The following is a 22411-nucleotide window of genomic DNA, read 5'->3' as shown; positions in this document are numbered from 1 at the left end:
AATCTTGAATGTTGATAATCTACTGCCAAAAAAATTGGAATTTGCTCGATCTGAAAGACAATGTATACACTTCTTAAGCATTGATTTGCACAAATAGTTGACAGCTCAGTATTTATTTTTATTATTTATCTCCTACCTGTGGTTTATTTTGAGCTTTTCGAGTACAAAAATGTCTATGTTCAAATGAACTATTGAACCCTATGTTTGTACAGTTTTTTTTTAAATGTCTGTTGCAATAAAAGGAATATCTCTGTCTCATGGTAAATATTAGAGCCCCTATCTAGTTCAGTTTATACTAAGCTTTCTTATGCAAGCAGTAGTGAAGATTGTATGCTCTTTAAATAAACAGCAACTCTTTCACAACTAGAAGGTAAAGTGACAATGATAAATGTAGGGGAGTTTTGATGTGTATATGAATAAATATAAAATGACAGGCAGGCATGCATCTAAAATTGCAGAGCTATGCAGTAAACTATAGAGCATTGTTGCAAACACATTTATCAAGCATCTTTGACTGTCCTTCCTCACTAATTCTTCATCATTAGATCTTATTGCAAATGAGAGAAATTTTCAATTTTCTTCTCCAAATATAGAATTCCCCTGCCCATCTCCCCTGCATCACAAAAAACAGCTGCCCTGAAGCACGGCAACCAGCTGGATTCAGTCCTGCATCATTGAGATTCAAATACAAATATTGCACCTGTGAATCCTGATAATCTGGAGCACTACACAAGTTGATGCCACAGTTCTATGCCATTTGTAAGAGATGATCGTAAGCTACTCAAGAGGGGCTAGCTCTTGTTCCTGGATCTCGTGTGTTCCAAAATATTAGACTTTATGATTTTGCGCTAGAACCAGTTGAAAAAAATCCCATTTTATTTCCATGAAATTTTTTGAATACTTTTTTGTTAATTTTTGAAAAAAAATGTAGATTATTTTCAAGGAGCAGATTCAATGTAAAATGAACTTGAAATGTTTCATTTACCTTCCTATTATCCATTTTTCCCTTTCTCCCATTTACTTCCTTCCCCTTCTCTCCCCCCCCCCCCCCCCAATCTTTCTTTGCCTGCTGCTATGTTCCCTCTGTGTGAGCTGGTGAAATAGGAGTGGGACTACAGCCCTGGTTTCCTCCCTTCTTTTAGGACACTGTATGTTTCAGAAGAAGTAAACATGCGGTGGGTGGGACTACAGATTTTGTCAGTTTTGTGCAGGCTGTTTGAGGAGCAGGGAGTCCTCTATTCACTTTCCCACTCACTGCTGCCTGGTGTAATGGCCACTGAGGGCATGTCTGTACAGAAGGGCCAAAATTGAATTAAGCTATGCAACTTCAGATATGTCACTCTTCCTTCAAATTTCCTTACTTCTCTTACTCTTTGTGAAATGAGGGTTACAGGAGTTGGAGTAAGAAGTCCTCCATCTCGTCATTATTTCAAAATAATGGCTTGCCATGTAGATGTGCATTTTGTTGTTTTGAAATAACGTTGGTTATTTCAAAATAATGTTGATGTGTAGACACACTCAAAGTATCTCTCAAATAACTTAAAGCAATATAGCAGAGTCAGTAACTTGGGTAAACTTGAATGTCCTGCAGTGTTTCATGATACTCTTGTAAGACACTACATAAGGCACATTGTACAAGTAATTTACTTGACTATTTTGCCACTATATTGTTGTTAAGCTATAACATCAGCCAAATAAGAGTTCAGTGTGTGTTGCCATACATTTAATCTCTTCCTTAATCATTCTTATGAAATCTCCTATTCAAATAATCTTTTAATAGAAGTTAATTTTGTATATTTTAAATTGAACGGGGAGAACAGCAAGTAAAGACCTACTGTATTCAGCTGAAACTGTAGCAGAGGTATCGATAGTATGTTACTACCTGACTTGGCCAGGATACTCAGCCAAATGTAGCATTCAAGGTTGGATCCCATAAATAATATTCTTTTCTTTAAGGTGGTGGAGTAACAAAAGGCAGAGGGAGAGGAATAAGCAGTATGAAACCATCAAAGTCGAGAGCAGATATGCATGGGAGAAAACGGTTAGCTTCTGAAGAGTGTTTAGGGGATTTCAAAGAGATGGAACAAGATCAGGTAAAGAAGAGCAAAACTACTGAAGAGGAAACCACTGTCCCCGAAGCAAGGGTAATTTTGTTATATGTTGCTGAGCCCCATTATTTCAAGTATTATTGAAGTGTGGTTATCAGCATGAGAGCTTTACAAGTGGTTCAGATAATGTATAACACTCTTCAGCTCTTTATCTCAGGATAAAACATTTATTCCAGATAAAACTTGCCTTACCAGTGTTGTACAATCTTTAGCTCATAACGGAGATCACATCCTGCCTCCTCTATCAAATTTCTCCATTATTGCTCATGCTGAATCCATTGCTGTGCAATTTGAGTAACTTAATATATTAGTAAGCACTAGGGATGTTAGCAGCTAGTTGGCTAACCATTTAACCAATACACAATTGCTTGTCAGTTAACGCTCCTGGTTAACTGCAACACCTACTTTCCTCTCCTCTTCCTCCTCTGCCCCTGCATGCTCTGCGTTTAAAATTTGGTCTTTAACCTCATTTTTAAACTGGCTCCCCTTGTGGACCATCTCCACCTGCCACTCCGTGCTGCTGCCTGATAGTCCCTTGTCCCTGGGGACTATCGAATAGTTGTGTAACTGAGGTTTCATGCAGTTACATGACTATTCAATTACACTGTATCTAACATGCTTCGTTCAAACAAGGAAACGCTAATTACCAGATGAGCCATAAAACTCTGGTGCATCAGCCTGTAAACATTATTCCTCTATTACTATACTTAACTAAGGGGAAGAAATCATTTATTTGGTTTACATATAGAATTTCCTCTGATTCACTCTTAGCTGCCGTCAGCCACCAGAAAGCATGCATCTGACCAGATTGCCACGAGCATAACAAGCAAAAAGTTATGGACAATGGTTTTTAATTGTTCTTTTCTTCGTTGAGACTACTGTGCTTGGGATTAAATGTTTGTGGTTTATTTAGACATAATATAGACACAGGAGTTGCTCAGGCCTGCTGCAGACAGGGGCTGCTCCAGATAGCCTCTGTCTGAGGTGAGCCCTGCGTGGGGCTAGAGCAGCCCCCTGCCTAACCTACGGCAGATGTGGAGCTACCCCAACTCCCATCAGTTAATCTTAACAGGTTAAACATTCATATCTCTATTTCCCACCTGAAACAATTTGTCAATCTACTCAAATCTGATTTAAATTTTTATTATAAATACAGCTTAAAAAAATCATACTTGAATGCATCATCTCCTCTTTAGGAACATATGTCCTGAGTGTTGATGATGACCGAGTCTGAAACCTGCTTACAGTTAGAAGTACAGTAATCCATGAGTGAGCTGTAATACTGTTTGCACAATAAGACACTCTAAAGATCGTTGTGATCTTTTATTTTCTGTTTCACAGGATGCATCTGGAATACCTCTTACCACGGCTATGAGGGAAGTGGAAGAGAATGAAAACAAATCAGCATCACAAGGGATTGAGAGTTCTGTGGAGAAAAGAGATTGTCCGCTCCACAGCAAGAGGTTAGATTCAGAACACAGGCTAGATTCAGAAAACAAGCTCTCTACTGAAGTAAAGGAAGTAGATGAAAAGGATAAGAAAGATGAGATGATCCATTCAGCAAGCCAACAGACTCACCAGGACAAGACATCCCACTCTAATATTTCCTTTGCTGAGACTCAAAAGCGTGATTTAAATCAGGATCCTAAAGCTGACGATTTTAACTCAGCCAGAAGCACAGATGCTCTACAGAGTTCTAAATACGTGAAGCAGAAGAGGACACCCTGTATGTATGGGACAGGTTGTTACAGGTAAAGCAGAATTGTAAATCGGATAGATTTAAATGGCTGCTAGCAAGTGACTGCTTCTCCCAAGTGGGAGATAATTGTAAAATCGTTAGTCTCCTTTTAAAAAAATTGTAAAAGTAAAGGATTAGAAAAGATCAGGTAGAGTTGCAATCTTTTTAGAAGCAGAAAAAGCGATATTCAGGAAATTTTACTGACTGATCAATACAATCTCAGCAGGGGTGAAGTAGTTCAGCAAATTAGAAGCTACAGTTCAATAAGCAATAGAACAGTTTGCACCAGGCAGTTACAAGATCAGTAGGTGAAATTAATTGGATTGGAGAGGAAAAACTCTTGTGTATTTTATTAACAAAGATTTTTTTTAAGTGTAATATTTTGTGTATGCCTTTATAGAAGCAAGTGAATGTTCTGCTTTCCCCTAACAGTTAATTCTTTTGGCAATGTCTTGTGGGAGCTCCACTCTAGGTACACTTGTGCACACTGAACATCTGAGGAGAGATTTCTCATAGCGGTGTCCATTTGGGTAGTCAGCTCAGTGTGCATCTGTGATGAATGGGAGAGATACTCCCTTTTCAAGTGTCTCAGCCATTCAGTTAAGAAAACTGCCTGTAAGGGGTAAACCCAGGTACAGTAGGGTCCCTGAGCATCTCCAGGAAGTGTTGGCAGGGAGCCAGGAGAGCCAATGGGAAGAGAGCTTGACATTTGAATTGCAGCATGCAGCTCACTGCTTCAGTTTTTGTGTGAGCAGAGGAGAGCTGGGAGAGAGACTGAGCCAGGAACAAGGCATAGAATTTCCAGCAACATTCCATGCCTAGGAAAGACCAAACCTTGGAACAGCAGATATGTAAATGAACAGGGGATGTTTAGTTAGATGCGATCAGGTTATTTTATCTATTTAGCTAGTGAACTCCTCTCTGTTGAACCCCTGTACCCCTCACCCATATACTGTAACTTTAAAACTGGATCCCAGGGAACCAATTCTCTGTGCTTTAATCTTTTTTTTCCCAGTTGCTTTGTAACACGTAGCAACCAAGTGTGCTTTACCAAATATGTTGTCTTTGTTTTACTGATAACTTCACCTTTTTAAGACTGAGTTCTGATTCCTATGTCCTTGAAGAAAGGAGGTTCTGTGTGCACATGCTTGAGACTGGTTACTGCAGATTACAAACATGGAAGGCAGCACCATACAAAATAATTGCTCATGATAAAAATCATAAGCGTTTAGGGCTAGCTGGTGGAAAATCTTTTTCCTTAGCCTCCTTTCAATTTAGAGTTGTGAACTACAAGGTGTTAATGGTGAAATATAATATAAATTACACCAAACTGAACTCTCTCTCTTGTTGACCGCTTTCTGGTGGAGCATAGAAAGCAATTCCAGGCAATTATTGGGTAAGGCCAGCTGTTTGAGAGAACATTACAAGCATCTCTGTTGATATTGTCACCTGTTTTGATTTCTACAGTGGCAGTTGTGAAAAGGGCTTCTTGGTTTCAGGTCTCCAGATTTCAGAAAGAAATCCTCAATACAGTAGAAGACCTTCTTTTTGATAGGTCCAAACTGTCTGCAAGCAACACAGATGATTCTCTGTGCATCATAAAGAACTCTAGGTCTACTTTGAATTCTCTTGGGATTTATACAAGAGAATGTTTGGTACGTCCCAGACAGCTGAGAGGTCCCATTCTGTCCAATTCCCAATCTCTCAGACTGAATGAACCACATGAAAAGATACACCCAAGAAGGAAGCCATTTACTGTTTTGTCTCTGGCTTATCACCCTTTCACTTTCAGGTAGTAATTTTGATGGGCTGGTCAAGTGTCTGAATTGCCATCTTCATCCTTTCTAGTTCTATCCTTACTAGCTTCATCCGTGCCCTAGCATAAAAAAAAATGGCCATTGGAGATCCACCACATAGTCTGGCAATGGGACACCTCCCAGAGAGAAAGCAAGAGATGTGCTCTGCTCCAGAAGCAGTCTGGGTCACAGATCCCTGGAATATGTCTTTCACTTTCATTGTATCTATTTGTATGTATTCCTACCCACTTCTCAGCTAGCCAATGTTCTATTTAAAAGGAAAAAGAACAAAACCAGAGTTATCCTAATGGTTCTGACCTGGCTCAAACAGTTTCCTTACCTAATATAGCTGGTCATTTGCTCACTGATTGCTCTCCAGGCCATTTTCATCTCCTCTAATAGGAAGATCTTTCACCTCATTCTGAGTGCTTTGTCTCAAAACATGGTTGGTTGATGGTTCATGGGATTAGACACAACCTAATCAAAAAAGGTAAAAAAGTACTATTACCCAGCAGAAAATAATCTATTCACTACACTTTTTGAAAAAGGGACAAAATTTGTCCATTGCTGTGACCTCAAACATATTCCATTGATGACCTCATTAGAATATAACCCAACACTAAAAAGTTCACTGCTATTGCTAAACTCTGTTTGAGTCCACCTGGCAGCTATCATTGCTTTCCATTCTCAAATAGTGAGTAGTTGTTTTTGCCCACTCAACAGTGAAGTCCTTCAGGGGGTTTAACAATCACTTTCTACCAATGTTGCATTAAGTGACCTATATTTAACATCCCTACCCCTTTCACCGTATTTTTACCTAAAGTCTCTGAGTTCTGTATCAACCAACCCTGTTCACCTGCCATTTTTCCACCCTAAAGTTCATTTAAATAAAATAGAGGCACTTGTGCACCCTTTATGTCAAGAGCGCTCTTCCCTTCTATCTGAATAGGACTAAACCATTGAGCAAGACTCTCTAATTGTTTCTTACTCACAGATCTATCAAAAGGGCTTGCGGTCTCTAATCAAATACTTTCCAGGGGATATCTGACCGGACTAATTCATGCTGTGAGTCTTCTATTCAAGCACCTTCAGACATACAAACTCAATCTATAACATTCATTTCCACCTCTATGGCATTTCTCAAAAACCTGCCCTTTATTGAATTATGTAAAGCTGCTACTTGGACGTATATTCATATGTTCACTGAATACTATACTATAACTTAGTACTGCTTCTGGTACCGTGTTTGCCTTGGCTGTACTTTTTTCCATGTTGTACTCTTCTCTGAAGCCCCATCTACCTCAAGGGAACTGCTCAGTAGATACCTAGTGAAGCACCTATGGGAGGTGGGGGGGAGAGTGAGACACGTTTCAAAGAACCATGGTTACTGCACAGGTCTCTTCATACTTGAACATGCTTTTGTTTTACCATAATATAACTTGGTGTCTATTTGTTAGTAGCTACCTTAATTTAAATTTGAAGGTTTTTTTATATGTTAATTCTTGCTTGGAGAATAAAATGGAGCAATTCAGAAACTCTATACTTCCTCGGGTTCCCCTTATCTCTTTTGCAATACTGATCCAAGGAAGACTTCAAGATCTTTCCAAGACTTGTTCAGTCTTATAGTGTATGATCTGTGCAAAAGTTGGAATGCTTCCTGTTGTTAATGGTCTGAGAAGCTTTTATTAGCTGTACAGAGTGCTTCCTTTAGCCTCCCCTTCTCTCCTTGTCCAGCTGAGATGCAGAGTTCTATGTTTTCCTTCATCTACTGTGCCACCTGCCTCACAGTGCCTTACGAATTGTTCTGTAGTTCCTTTTTCTCCTCTACTTCCCTTTGCCCTCCATAGACTTTTACAATAACAAAAGGCTTGTCAAGCCATGAGTATTGCTAAGCCAGACAATAAGGTTGACTGGTGTAAAGAAGTCTTTTAAAATATTAGTTATAGGTTAGACTTTGGAGAACAATCTGGCCATACTGTCTATAGCCTATAGTAAGGAAAAACTATTGCCAAGGAAGTTGAGACAGGGTTTTACAGAATGGTGGGTGATCACATTGAAAGAACAGTGGAGGAGTATCTTGACTCCACTTGCATGATCAGTAATAACTTATTACTGTACCATGTTTCTGTTTTCCCTGAGGTCATTCATAAGAAAATGAGGGTTAAGATACAAAGTTGTAATATGATTTTTGTTGAATTAACAAATGAGAGAATCATTAATACCATAATCATTAATACCAAGTTTTAAAATCTTTATTGGTAAATCCATTTTGTTGCAATTCCTATTAATTCATATTCTCTTCATTGGAAACTTGTGTATTTTAGTCTTTTCAGTTTGCTGATACTAAAATAAGATTGCTGTTTTTGTCAAGAATTCTGTCAGAAGCCATTAACTCTGTAAGGCAAGGGATACTAATCACAAAGTGACTTCGCTTAGGAAGGACTGATATAGAACATACTGTCTGATCTGGCAGAACAGGACCCATAGGAACAGTTGGTTTCACATACACATCTTTCTAAATATTTTACATTGTATTCCCTTTTGAAAATGAAGTATTTTCAGTTTTCTTTAAAATGAAATTTAGCCCAGCATTTGATGATGTTACATTTCTTGCATGTGTTCTTGGAGCTCTCCCAGTAAACATAATGTTGAGAGATGTTATAATTAACTCTAGTAGATCAGAATTTTAGACTTAAACCATTCAATCAGTATTCTAATAGCTGCAGTAGCAATGGCTTGTGCCCACGTTTTTGTTAATGGGACTTGGTTGGTGGCTATTGTGTAGCAGCAAAGTCACCGTATTTTTTTTTTAAAAAAGCATTCCAAATGAGCTTGTTGCTTGTGCCTTCTAGGAAATAAATTATGATGAATATCCAATCTATTGATGCAAATCCTCTAAATTCAGTTTGTAACTGGTTTGATTAAAGATCCTTTAGCTACACAGGAATTTAAAAATATGTAGTAAATAGCTTATTGTCACAGCAGGAAGACTTTTGTTGGTGGTTAATTCCATTGATCTTTTTTTAAAGTAACTGTCATTTTTTGTTCATGTGTTGGTTTTGTTTAGCAGCAAATGGATCTGTAATAACTAAAGTTTTCTATAAATGATTAAAGCTGCAGGTACTAAGTAACTCATTTATATTAAGTGTAATTTAAAGCTTTTATTTTGCAAAGTGCCATAGCTTGTGAGTCTTTTTAGATGCATAAAATATTCTTGTAAGTAATATATTACACTTGACCAGAACAACATGTTTTTTCTCTTAACTGAACATTAGCGTTCCCCACTGTCCCAGAGTTTATTATAGAATTCAGCCATTTCAACACTGTATTAGATATGGTGTATCTTTACTTTTTTCTGAATTTCCTGTGCTTTCAAAAAGTAGAAACTTAATTGTTGTTAAAAAAAAAAAATGGAGAGAATTAGTATGTTGTTCTTACATTGACAAGGGAAATATTGGCTTATCTGTGGCATAGAATTTGCTTTCACTAGAGCCCTGCATATATACAGAATTTGTATCTACATTTTCATCTGCAAAAGTTACCCATAGATATCCACATCCACACCCAGGGAAAATCTGTGGATATCCACAAATTTGCAGGGTTTTTGATGGAAAATTTATCTTTCTGTGTCAGTAGAAATGAGCCCTGGATATCCACATCCACATCTCTGGACAGCTAGGACTGAGTCAGACTAGGGGAGTAAAGGGTTAACTGGTGGCGTGGCCCAAGCAGCTTCCCCACCTGGGGCAACGTGTGGTAGGCCCAGCGTGGTCGGAGCAGCCCTGCAGCATGCAATCCTGGTTGACTGGTTAAACTCTATGGCTATGTCTAGACTTCAAGCCTCTTTTGAAAGAGGCTTTTTCAAAAGATACTGTTTCGAAAAAGAGTGTCTAGAGAACAAGAAGATTTTTGGAAAAAGCGGCTTGCTTTTTCGAAAGAGTCTAGACGCTCTCTTTCAAAAAAGCCCTGTTTTCATGCAGTAGCGCCTTTTTTTCGAAAGATGACTTTCGAAAAAAGGTGTTATTCCTTGTAGAATGAGGTTTACTGCCATCGGAAAAACCGCCGTGTTCTTTTGATTTACTGTCAACAGAACGTGGCTGTCGTCTAGACAGGTACAGTTTTTTTGAAAAAAGGCTCCTTTTTTCGAAAAAACCTTGTAGTCTAGACACAGACCCTATGTCTCCAACAGATGAATAACTATGCATTGTTGAATATGAATCTGTTTGAATTAGCTGCACAAAATTCCCCATCCCAATATGCACATGAGTGTTGAATGTCATATTTACTTTTACTTACATATATATTCTTTAATTTCACAGGAAGAATCCAGTTCATTTTCAGGAGTTCAGTCACCCTGGTGACAGCGATTATCAGAATATGGAGGTTGTAAGCCAAGATGATGATGACAGACCTGAATGTCCATATGGAACTACTTGTTATAGGTAAGAAACATGATCAAATACAATTATCTGTCTGTATTTGTAAAGCAAGACATACTTTGACTAGGAGCTATTCATGCAAGGTGATATAGCAGTGAGTAGTTCTTGAAGTTAAATCTTGGTTATAGCTTACTGTTGTGGCATTCTTTTGACAGGGTTATGCTTTATTGCCATATGAAGCTTGGCTTGAACAGCCCTATTGGATTTTTGTCACTAATGTTGATTGTTGCAAAGGTACCTCTGATAGTGACCTGATCTAACAGGAATGTCAAAAGGATAAACCTTTCATCCACATTGGGAATGTCACTGAATATGCTTCCAAAGTTATGAAGCTGAAGATCTATTTACCCTTTATATCCCTTTTTTGAATGCCATGTCATTGCAGTCATGTTGGTCTCAGGATATTAGAAAAGTTGGATGAAGTGACATCTTTTATTGGTTTGAGTTCTGTTGGTGAGAGAGTCAAACTTGCAGAGCTCCTCAGATTTCAAGAAAAAAGTACACATTCTTTGTGGGCTGACAATTTTAGTGTCCTGACTTCTTATACACACCTTTTTACATCTACCTAATCGTGACAAATATAAATATTCAGCACTTGGATAGCATTGAATAACATGCACATAAATCACATAAATTCAATTCTGTCAGTGGCATCATCTGGTTATCAAGGACTACTAAACAATTAGCTTTTCATAAAGTTCCAAAGAAGCAGTTGCAATGATGGAAAGGTAGCTGATGACTGAGAAGAGTTCTACACTAGAGACACACATCGCATCGCTATGTCGCTCAAGGTGTGAAATAGGGATATAAGCAACTAGTTGAGTAGTAGAACAGGAGCTGGTGCTGGGGGGAGCCGGCTTAACAGCTGGTTCCCTCCAGCACCGTCTCCGTGGGGGGCAGGGGAGGCAGAAGCGCAGCAGGGGCTCAGGCACGCCCGGTCTCAGATACAGCGTCTCTGACTTTTAAATGTTGTAAGAGCTGGATGGCCCTTACTACATTTAAAAGGCAGAGCTGCAGCAGGGTTAGCTCCCGGAGCCAGGTAGAACAATGGCCATGGGGAGTGGAGTTCAGAGACCTTTATGCTGGTGTAATGCCCAGTACAGTTTGTTTATAATGTTGGTTTCTAGTACCCTTGAACATTATGCAGTCTTACCCTACAATTTTAGGGAACCCTCAATTTTACGGAACCCTCCTCACTGCCTGCTTCCCTTTCCTACTTCATTCCTGTGTCCTTTTGTATTCTCTGCCTAATGCCTTAATTAGCCTTCTAGCTGTCCTCCACACACCAGTGAGGCACAGCTCTTGTTAACAAAGTCTGTTGTGAAGTGTTTAATTAGAGCTGCAGTGACCTGAGTCCTTGCTCAGCTGCTGTAGCCCAGCACTCTCACACTGGTTATGGACAAAATTAATTCCATAAAAAATACATGGTGTTGTAAAAACAACTCTTGTGGGTATTGTTTCATGCATATGCTTTAAGGAACTAGAGTGTTTTTTCTTATTGGAGTGATTGATTTTACAATACATCAGAATGTTTCCTCCTCTTAAGCTTTATATTATATGAGTCTTGGCTACATTAGCTCATTAGTTTACATTTGTAAATAGATATAACTTTGGTAGCTGATTTATTTTTTTTCTTGCAGTGAATTGCTGCTAACCCCAATCCCCTGTCCCAGCCTGGTAAAAGTGAGTGGGGATGGAGGAGAGCAAGCAATGGGGGTGTAGGGGTGTGGGTGGGTGGAATAAGGAGTACGGGGCTTTTGGGAAAGGGTGAGGACTCAGGGAAGGGATAGGGTAGATCTTGGGTTGCCCTTAAATTCAGAAAGTGATCTTGGGCATAAAAAGGTTGAAGATCTCTGCCTTCTCTAATGAAGTATGGATATAAAATGAATTGGAACTCCCAAAATGCTTTCTGCACCCATTTACAGTAGAGATGTTAGTATGTAGCCATTTACATGATTAACCGATAAGTTTGGGCTCATTGATTAATCATAATGGTATCAGAGGCAGCAAGGGGTGGGGGGAGATGGGAGCTGGTGCCCGCAGAGCTGCCTACCTCTTGTGCTGCTGTCTCTTTATCAGGGGTGGGAGCAGGTGGGAGCCAGCTTAAAAGCCAGCTCCCCGTGTGCACCAGCCCCTGCCCCCCCGCCTCCCTCCCCAGGCATGTAAATGTGTAACTGCTAAAAAAAAATCTAGCGGTTACACATTTATACAAATACACATTAGTTAACATCCCTAATTTACATTATACTTATCTAATACAAAATTTGAAGCCTCCACAAAATTGAGCATCCTCGTTGCATTAATGTCTCTTTGTAATGTATTCTTGAATTATCATGTGAGCATTCAACTTGCTATTTATTCCTGGGAGCCTTCACAGCTTTATTCCTGGGAGCCATCCACAGCTGTGGATGCTTGACATCTCTGAAAATCAGGCCCCAGTTCATTATAGGTTGCTCTGAAAAATGTTTTGTATTGGAATGCTGTTTAAATATTTAGTAAAATGGAAAATATTACATGCAACTGGAAATATTCTGATTTTCTGTCTCCTGAGAAATAGTGATATTGTCTGTCTCTGATGCTAAATTGTAGAACAAATCACAAAAAAGATAATTGGCAGAATACATTCTTCAGTATGACACACAAGTGAGACTTTAGTGTTTTAAAAGCAACTGTTTATTATAAAATTGGACTAATGCATGTTTTTCTGCAAATCCGCATGTGTGATTGAAAGCACATTCAAGTGAAAATAGCTAAACTTAAATTTATTTTCATATGCTGCTAAAATGTGGTGTGAAGTTCTGAAATATTTAACTGTATAAACTGTTAGAGATTGAACCTGCCTAGTCTGGCACCCTCAGGAACTAACTGAAGCTGAAGCAGAGAATTTGCTGAATCACTGGAGGTCATTATTGTCTAGCACCATTACCAACACTTCTATTGCTCACTGGGCTCTTAGAAGACGTTTAGGGGTAAATTAGAGCTAAATAACAGCACAGAAAAATGAGGTAGGACGGTGGCTGTAAAGAAACTATGGGACTGTGAGAAACTTGGCCATACCCATGATAAGTGGTCATCAGGCTAATTAAATTCATGCCGGGCCCATATTGTCAGACCAGAGAGTGCTGGACTAGAGAGGTTCAACCTGTATTGTAAACTGCTTCACTGTGAACCCTTGTAAAAACATTGTTAAAAGGAAACTGAAAACAATTAGCTTGCTCCAACAGAACATTAGTCTTTTTGAAATAACACAAGTAAGATTAAACATGGAGTAGCTATTAAAAGGCTGCTGGGGGAGAGGAGGGTAGGCGGAGGATGGAAAACCATGAGAGAACATCTAACAACAAAAGGTAATGTCTTGTATGGAATATTACTTATATCAGTTGGTGGTTCTTCGAATGGTCCCCATGGGTGCTCAATTGTTGTTGTCGGGCTTCTCCCAGCGCCGCAGGTTGGAGATTTTCTATAGCCATAGTCAGCCTGACTGCGTATGCACGATTAGCATCTCTCACTGTTCACGCCCTTCGATTGCGCATAGTCCAGCACCCATCAGTTCCTCTCAACCGTCCTCACTTGCAGTCAGAGCATAGTTAGTCTCAACTGGTTTGCCTTTGTCAGAAATAGTTAGTTAGTTCATAGTCTGTTCATAGTTTTTTTTTTAGTCATTAGTATAGTTATCTGTTTTTCCTTTTAAAAAAAAAAAAACCCAAACCTTTAGAGTTCATAGTTTATTGTTCGGTGTTACTTAGTTGTAATAGGACAATCTAAAAACTAAAGCTATGCCTGGTTCTCCAGGTTTCAAAAAGTGTTCAATGTGCCACAAAGCCGTGCCACAAAGCCATGCCCGCATCCAACGGCCACGCGGGCTGCGTTCACTGTCTGGGCGAGGTGCACGTCCCTCAGAAGTGTGCACAGTCTTGAAGCTTACTGTTCGAGTGTGAAGGGACAGAGATGCGCCTTAAAATGATCCTCTTTGATAAAACCCTTCACCCATGGACCTCACCCTACCAGCCAGCTCAGAGTCCGTTATGGTGCAGAAGCGCAGGGCTTCTTCTGGGGCTACGGCCATGAAGAAAATCAGGGTGTCACCCTCAAGATGACTACCTGCCGTGCCTGTAAGCAGGGTCAGCAAAGGGGACAAGCCCGGCATGAGTGGCATTCCCCAATGACGGCAAAGACCTCTATTGCGTCAAAATCCAAGAGGTCCACCTCGTTGGCACCAAGACCGTCGGCACCGAGACCCTCACTGGTGCTGAGGGAACAACCCGAAGAAACCGCGGTACTGCAATTGTCGGCACCATCTTCACTCTCGCCACCATTAACACCAGGGCACTCACCGTTGCCAGCAGAACCATGCGCCTCGGTGCCGTCTTCGGTGTCTTGTGCTTCGGCACCGACCATAGTGTCACAATCTCCAACCCTGACAGCAGTGCCATACACCTTGGCACCAGCCACTGTGCCGTGCACCTCGGTGCTGGCCACAGTGCCGTGCATATCAGCTTCCATAAGATGTGAACTGCATACTGAGCAGACACCAGAATTGGCTCAGAGACCGGTACCGACAAAAGCGGCACAGAAGTTGCACACTCGATGCATATCCATCTCACCATCCCCGACATTCTCCCCCACTCCCTCTCCATCCCCGCCGGTGCAGCTTTCTCCTACGAGACACAGCTATCACCATTGCACTGCCGAATCCTCTAGGCATGCCACAAGATCTCCACGCAGAGAGGCATTTAGGGAGTACTTGGGGCATTGGGATAGGCGAACATCCTGATCTTCTTCGAGGATGTCCCTACACTTGCCTCATTCTCCAAGGTGGTCTCCTCATCTATCTTATTACCACCGTCATATCAGTGTCATATCTTCGAGGCATTCGTCACCGGCTAGCTCTGACTGTGATTACATGTATTACCACTGGCTGCATTATTTGTCTTGTCACTATTATAGATCATACTCCTACAGACGATCCCCATGCTGTTGTCACATACCAAGGTACCAACATAAGCTTCAGTGCAACCTCAGCCAACTCAGCGACCTCTGACATCTTCTGAACAGAGCCATGCTTCACAGCCCCAACAGTCGGAACCGGAGGAGGGACGATTATCGGAACCTGAAGACCCTGAACCAGAAACATTGCCGACAGACCAAACCTCCTCATCTCCTGACGAGGCGGTGTTCCCAGGAGACATGTCCACCCGGACGACCTGAAGTAATTTCAGGAACTGTTCAGGCACGTGGCAGATTCACAGCAGGTGCAGCTAGCAAAGGTACAGACAGAGCATTACTGTCTGCTCAAAAATTTACATCCCCAGCAGAGGTCACAATTTGTGCTTTCAATCGATGAAACAATCGTGGAGGCTGCAGAGGAAAGCTTGCAAACCCCAGCCTCAGTGGTGCCAACAAGTAAACGGGCGGACAAGAAATATTTTGTCCCTTCCAGAGGCCTTGAATTTCTCTTTAACCATCCCCAACCAAATTCTCTGGCGGTGGACACAGCTCAGCACAGAGCAAAGACACCCAAGTACAGAAACACGGCGGCGGATAAGTACCGCAAGAAGCTGGATATTTTTGTAAGGAAGGTGTACTCATCAGGTACCTTGCTTCAACGTATAGCAAATTACGCGGATTTGCTGTCAAACCACAAATTTGACGACAATTCAAAGTTAACAGAATTCCTTCAACACCTCCCTGATTCAAAAACCACAATACTTAAATCTGTGGTACAAGAGGGTTAAACAGCAGCGAGAGCAGGGTTACAGATTACCCTAGATGTTGCTGATACAGCCTCCCGATCTACAGCGACGGCAATCGCTATGAGACTATCTTTATGGCTCACCTCGGCTGTGGTTCCTAAGGGACTACAGACAAAGGTAGAGGACCTCCGTTTTGAAAAGTGCAAGCTCTTCGCAGACAAAACTGCTCAAGTCTTACATTCGGGCAAGGATTCTCGCACAACATTATGTACCCTGGGTATGTATGCTCCACCATATAAGAGGAGAAGTTACTACCCATATCAAAGGAGGTATGACTTTCAATACCAGAAGCAACAACACCGCCCTTATGACCATTCTAGGCAGAAGTAACGAGTACAGCGCAGACGTCCTGAGCCATCCCGAGCGACCAAGCAACCAGGGCCAAAACAGCAGGTTTGACTCATCGGTCAAGGGCATGCTCACAGAACACGTTGTCAGTGCAAACCTCTGGGCCTATCTCTTACTATGCACTAGTTAGGCCTCAGCTGGAGTACTGTGTCCAGTTCTGGGCGCCACATTTCAAGAAAGATGTGGAGAAATTGGAAAGGGTACAGAGAAGAGCGACAAGAATGATTAAAGGTTTAGAGAACATGACCTATGAAGCCAGGCTTCATGAACTGGGCTTGTTTAGTTTGGAAAAAAGAAGATTAAGGGGGGACATGATAGCGGTTTTCAAATATCTAAAAGGGTGTCACAAGGAGGAAGGCGAAAATTTGTTCCTCTTGGTTTCTGAGGACAGGACAAGGAGTAATGGGCTTAAAGTGCAGCAGGGGAGGTTTAGATTGGACATTAGGAAAAAATTCCTAACTGTCAGGGTGGTCAAATATTGGAATAAATTGCCAAGGGAGGTGGTGGAATCTCCCTCTCTGGAGATATTTAAGAACAGGTTAGATAGACATCTGTCAGGGATGGTGTAGACGGAGCTTGATCCTGCCTTGAGGGCGGGGGGCTGGACTCGATGACCTCTCGAGGTCCCTTCCAGTCCTATTATTCTATGATTCTATGATTCTATTCCGCCATCACCTTCGGCCCTTTTATCAGCACTGAGCCAAGGTAACAACGGACCGATGGGTCCTGGAAGTCGTGAAATTTGGGCTTACGAGATTCCATTCTCTTCTATCCCTTTTCCCTCCGCACCAACCCCGTCCCTCTTCAGGGACCCATCTCATGAGGAACTCTTGAGACAGGAGGTCCATCGTTTATTATTGATAGGGGCAGTGGAGACAGTCCCTCAGCAGTTCAAAGGAAGGGGCTTTTACTCCCATTACTACTTAATGTAGAAGAAAATGGGGGTGGAGGCCCAGTCTAGATCTGTGGAAGCTGAACAGTCACCTTCGAAAACAACGTTTTAAAATGGTGACACTCATGACTATAATACCATCACTCAACAACGGAGGCTGGTTTGCAGCCCTCGACTTACTGGACGCCTACTTCCACATCACCAATCATCGAGCACACCAACGATTCCTTCGTTTCGTAGTTGGCAACACACATTTCCAGTATTGCATACTACCATTTGGCCTCGCATCTGTCCCTGGAGTTCTCCAAAACACTCTCATTGATGGTAGCAGCACATTTATGTCACAGAGATGTCATTATATTTCCTTACCTGGATAACTGTCTCATTAAAGGAAGGTTATTACAGGAGACATCTTGTATGCTCAACCTGGTCAAACAAACCTTCGAATCCCTCAGACTCATAATCAACGAGCAAAAATCCACGGTGGAACCAACTCGGATCATAAACTTTATAGGCACCAGACTCTACTCGATCAATGCATGGGCATACTTACCAACAGAGCAATTTCAGGCCATACAAGATCTTGTAAACATTGTTACAGGCCCCGACAGTATCAGTGCTTACTTGCCTGCAGTTGATGGGTCATATGGCTGCGACCATGTTTGTGATGCAACATGCCCGACTCCATTTCCAATGCCTGCAGCATTGGTTGGCTTTGGTTTACATTCCAACCAAACACGACATTCAAAAGACAGTAGAGCCTCCACCTTACATCTGCACTTCTCTGTTGTGGTGGACCAACCCGCAAAATCTGATGGCAGAGGTACCCTTTCATCGTCCACAACCTACTTTTCAACTAACCACAGATGCATCCTTCATAGGCTGGGGCGAGCACATGAACGGCAGATGGTCACCTGCAGAAAGGGCGTTGCACATAAATCTTCTGAAGCTCAGGGGCAGTGTTCCTTGCATGCAGGCATTTCCGCAATTATATCTCAGGCTCGAATGTCAGGGTGCTAACCAACAGTGTCGCCACAATGTTTTATATCCACCAGCAAGGGGGAGCAAGATCTCAATCCCTCTGTGCCAAGGCGATACGATTGTGGAATTGGTGCATCAGAAACAACATTGACCTAGTAGCATCCTACTTACCAGGCACCAGCAATACGATTGCAGACGACTTGAGCAGACACTTTCCTCATGACCACGAGTGGGAGATGCGTGCAGACATTCTTCAAGGCATTTTCCATCAGTGAGGAACTCCCCGAATAGATTGGTTCGCTACAAAAGACAACACCAAGTGTCGTCATTTCTGTTCCAGAGTGGGCATTGGAGAAAGATCCATAGGGAACATGTTCCTAATCAATTGTAGAGGACCACTGCTTTATGTGTTTCCCCCGGCAGTGCTCATACCTTGAGTACTAGAGAAAATCAACACGGACTCCACACGAGTGATCTTCATAGCCCCAGCATGGGCAAGGCAACCCTGGTACCCATTTCTTTGTCTAATGTCCCTGCAGCCTCCTTATCCCCTCCCCCTCCAACCAGATCTGCTCTTTCAGAACCACAGTCAGCTTCTCCATCCCAGACTAGAGAGATTACATTTAACGACGTGGCTTCTGACTGGTTCAAGGCATCTGAACATCTCTGCTCGCAGCAAGTTAAAGATGTTCTAATGCATAGCAGAAGACAATCTACCCGCACTACCTACCTTGCGAAATGGCATCGATTTACACTATGGTGCTCTGACAATTGAATTGACTCCATCACATCGCTCCTTCACCAAATCCTCGAGTATGTCCTTTACCTCCAGCAGGCGGGACTCTTGCTTTCATCCCTGAAAGTACATTTAGCTTCCATTAGTGCATTCCATCATCCCATAGAGGGTGCATCGATCTTTTCTCACCTGATCACAAAAAGGTTCATGAAAGGGTTAACAAACCTCAATCCCCCGCACAGACCTCCCCCCCCGCCCTTGGAACCTAGACCTTGTACTGGATATCCTCATTTTAAGCCGTTAGCTATGACTTCTTTCAGGATGATCACGATGAAGGTCCTCTTTCTCCTGGCAATCACATCGGCACGTAGAGTTAGCGAGCTGGCTGCTATGTTGGCAACACCACCATTTACATCGTTCACCAGAGACTCAATTGTATTACATCTACACCTGGCCTTTATCCCCTAAAGTTTGTTCGAAATTTCACATCAACGAACCGATAGTACTTCCCTCCTTCTACCTGAAGTCTCAATCTTCCTCACGAGAAGCTCTACTCCACACACTCGATGTGCAGTGAGGACTCTTTCTATATTCATAGAACCCGAGACTGCCGTAAAATGGATGACTGATAATAACAACCTCAGGGTGTTCCAAGGGTGTTCCAGCCAGTGCATCTCACAGCTTATAGTGACATGCATTACCACTTGTCACAACATCCGCAACAGACCTCTCCAATCTCTTCCAAAAGCCCACTCTACGAGAGCAGTGGCTACTTCAGCAGCATTTGTCAGAGGAGTCCTGTTGAGTGATATTTATAGAGCAGCCACCTGGTCATCCAATGCAACATTCATGCAGCATTATGCAATTGCACAATGTTTGGCCACAGATTCTACGGTGGCTTCAGCAGCGCTATCCGTTAGTGTCAAACCTAGCTCCAGAGTGCATCTGAGTACTGCTGTGTAGTCACCAACAGTGGAGCACCCACAGGGACAACTTGAAGAAGTTACTCCATGCAGTAATGATGTTTTTTCGAGATGTGTCCCCGTGGGTGCTCCATGTCCCGCCCTTCTCCCCGCTCCGGAGCTCTGTCTTTTTTTCATTGCAGATATCCAAGCAGTGAAAGGAACTGGCGGGAGCCGGACCGCATATGATCGAAGGGCGCAAACGGCGCGAGACGCTAATCATGCAGGCGCGTTCTGGCTGACTACGACTATGGAAAATCTCCGACCCGCAGCACCAGTACGAGCCCGATACCAACAGTGGAGCACTCACAGGGACACATGTTGAAGAAACATTGTTACTGCACAGTGTGAGTAACTTCTTTTCACACACTGGATCTGCAGCGTTAAGCAGAAAATAAGAAAAGGTGCAGACACCAACAAACGGGAGGGGAGAAAAGCCCCCACACCCAGAGTTTCTTTGTCATGGCACTTTCCATGGTTATCATGCAATCCAGGAGCCCTGCCTCCAAAACCCTCATACGCCTCAGGACTTTGTCTTATCTGGAGAATGTATGCATGTATGTAGTCCAGGCAATGTCGTCTGTAAATAGGTTCACAGACTATCCATAGAAATCCAAGTTGCCAAAACAAGTCAAAATCGACTTATTCTCTTAACAGGTTTCTAGTTAGCAAAATTAACCCTCCTTTCCCATAATTTCACACAAATGGTCTATTGTCCTTAGGCCGTTAGTCTTTTTCCCAAAGGCAGGCTCTGTTAATGACTAGGATCCACTGCATTGGCTGACAGTACAATATAGTTCCTATAAGAGGGTGTTTTGCGGGAGCAGAACAAATGAGTAAAGCTCAAGGAGACCCCAAGATCTCGGGGTTTAGACCTTTTTGCTCTTCCAATCCTCTGGTTCTGGAGGTCCTTGTAATCCCTTCCTCCAGCGGGAAGCATTCCCTGCAAACCCCACATGCTGAATCTCATGAGAGTTCTGAGGTCTCTACCATGGAAGTCAACAGTTTAGCTGTCAGAATTATAGACCTGATCCAAAGGCCATTAAAATCACTGAAAAGTGTCTCTTGCCAATAAATTCAGTGAGGTGGTCAGGGTTACGTTGTTGGTTTAGGGATACTGATGAAAGAACTTTAGAAACTATAATTATAGACTGTAAATCAAATGTACTGTATTAAATAGACTTAATGAAAAGTTGCTGTTTTCAAAAATGTACTTAGAGAATATGCTGTTTTAAACTGTATGCTAGTTGTGTGTGTCTCATTTTTGCTATAGGCTAGATATAATTTATTGCATACTTCGTAGCTTCACACTGTTTTAATTTTGTTATTAAAGGTAAACACTGTTGTCTAAGTACAAGATCCCTTCTGATTTATGGTGCAGGCTTTCAGGATCTGCCTGCTCTTTGCATTTTTTGTGTGCGTGTGTTTGGGTTTTTTTGGTGGCAGAATTTTTATGGGTTATGAAAAAGCTTTGTGGAACTTGTATTAAAAATTCCAGTCAATTGCATGAGATTGCCACTCTTTATTTTTCTTGTTTCTCGGTGTGCATGTGGAGCAAATAATTGGCCTTTGTCACAGCTACTATAAAGACCACTAAGGTTAGCCAAAGATTTAAAATGGAAGGGAAGAAAATTAATCTTCATTTTTTTTTCTTGAAGTGGCAGGTGGTGTTTTTTAACTACGACCATATTTCTACATAGAACTAACGAACCATTTTCTTCCTCCTTTTCATTGATCTCTGTTATTAACTCTCTAAATTATTTCTTATTGATGTTAATGGGATTTGAAAACAACCTCAAGAGAAAGTTGAGAGCACTGCTGTGAAATTAAATTCTGAACAAAATATAATTCTTAGGGTTTGTTAGCCTCATGCAGGAATGATCCTTAATTAGCAAAGTACTCTAGCTCTGATCCAGCATAGTACACAAACATGAGGGGTCCCATTGACTTCAAGAGGTATATTGCTGGTGATTAGAAAAAACAAACATATACAAACCTATCTTGGGTGCTTGCTTGGCTGATTCTTGAGACAAAAATTATTATTACTTGTAAATGGAGCATATTACATAGACATCTGACAGATCATAAACATAAAGCCTGTGATAGTTTTTAGAGTCAGTTTTCAGAGTTCAAATCCACCTTATGGGGGATTTTTGAATGCACTTCCTGAAGGTGCACCAAACTGAGTTACATGACTGATTACCCAGCTGTTCCTGAACCACCAATAGAGGAGAGGCTCCAGTCAATTTTCTGCCAGCTCCAGCCATAAACCCCAGAACTAGGCTGTCTTGTACTGCTCCTTCGGGCAGCGCAAATTCAGTAATTGGTTCACCACTCCCTTGGTGTGGAAATGGACATAATCCTCTTTGTAATCGGAACTGAGATTTCCCAAGAACTTCAACCAAGAACATGATATTTTAGGTAAAATAGATTTCAAATCACTGTAAGTAGCAGGCCCAGAGAGCAGTTTATCTAAGAATTCAGACTGCAAATTTATTTTTGTTTCTAACAAAAGCAGATTAAACAAGATTTGAATCAAGCAGTGTGTCTTAGTTCCTCAATGCAGATTGGACCAATCTTCCCCAGTTCAAAGTCTTTGTCTTCCAGATATTTTTCCAGGTGTTGAGATGGGTGGGAAAGAAGCCTATTGATGTCACT

The 22411-nt window shown here is 41.7% G+C and overlaps 1 protein-coding gene across 2 annotated transcripts in view; it reads left to right on the top strand.

Moving 5' to 3' along the window:
* APLF (aprataxin and PNKP like factor) overlaps positions 1-22411 on the top strand; it is an 84827-nt gene that overhangs the window by 44751 nt on the left and 17665 nt on the right. For both annotated transcript variants that reach the window (XM_006114108.4, XM_075925559.1), the window contains exons 6-8: positions 1957-2144; positions 3450-3859; positions 9962-10084. In XM_006114108.4, coding sequence (XP_006114170.1) covers positions 1957-2144; positions 3450-3859; positions 9962-10084 — 721 coding nt within the window. The remainder of the gene's footprint in view (positions 1-1956; positions 2145-3449; positions 3860-9961; positions 10085-22411) is intronic.

Source organism: Pelodiscus sinensis, chromosome 3 (assembly GCF_049634645.1).
Source record: "Pelodiscus sinensis isolate JC-2024 chromosome 3, ASM4963464v1, whole genome shotgun sequence".
NCBI classification, from domain to species: Eukaryota; Metazoa; Chordata; order Testudines; family Trionychidae; genus Pelodiscus; species Pelodiscus sinensis.
This window is presented reverse-complemented; position numbering and strand designations above follow the sequence as displayed.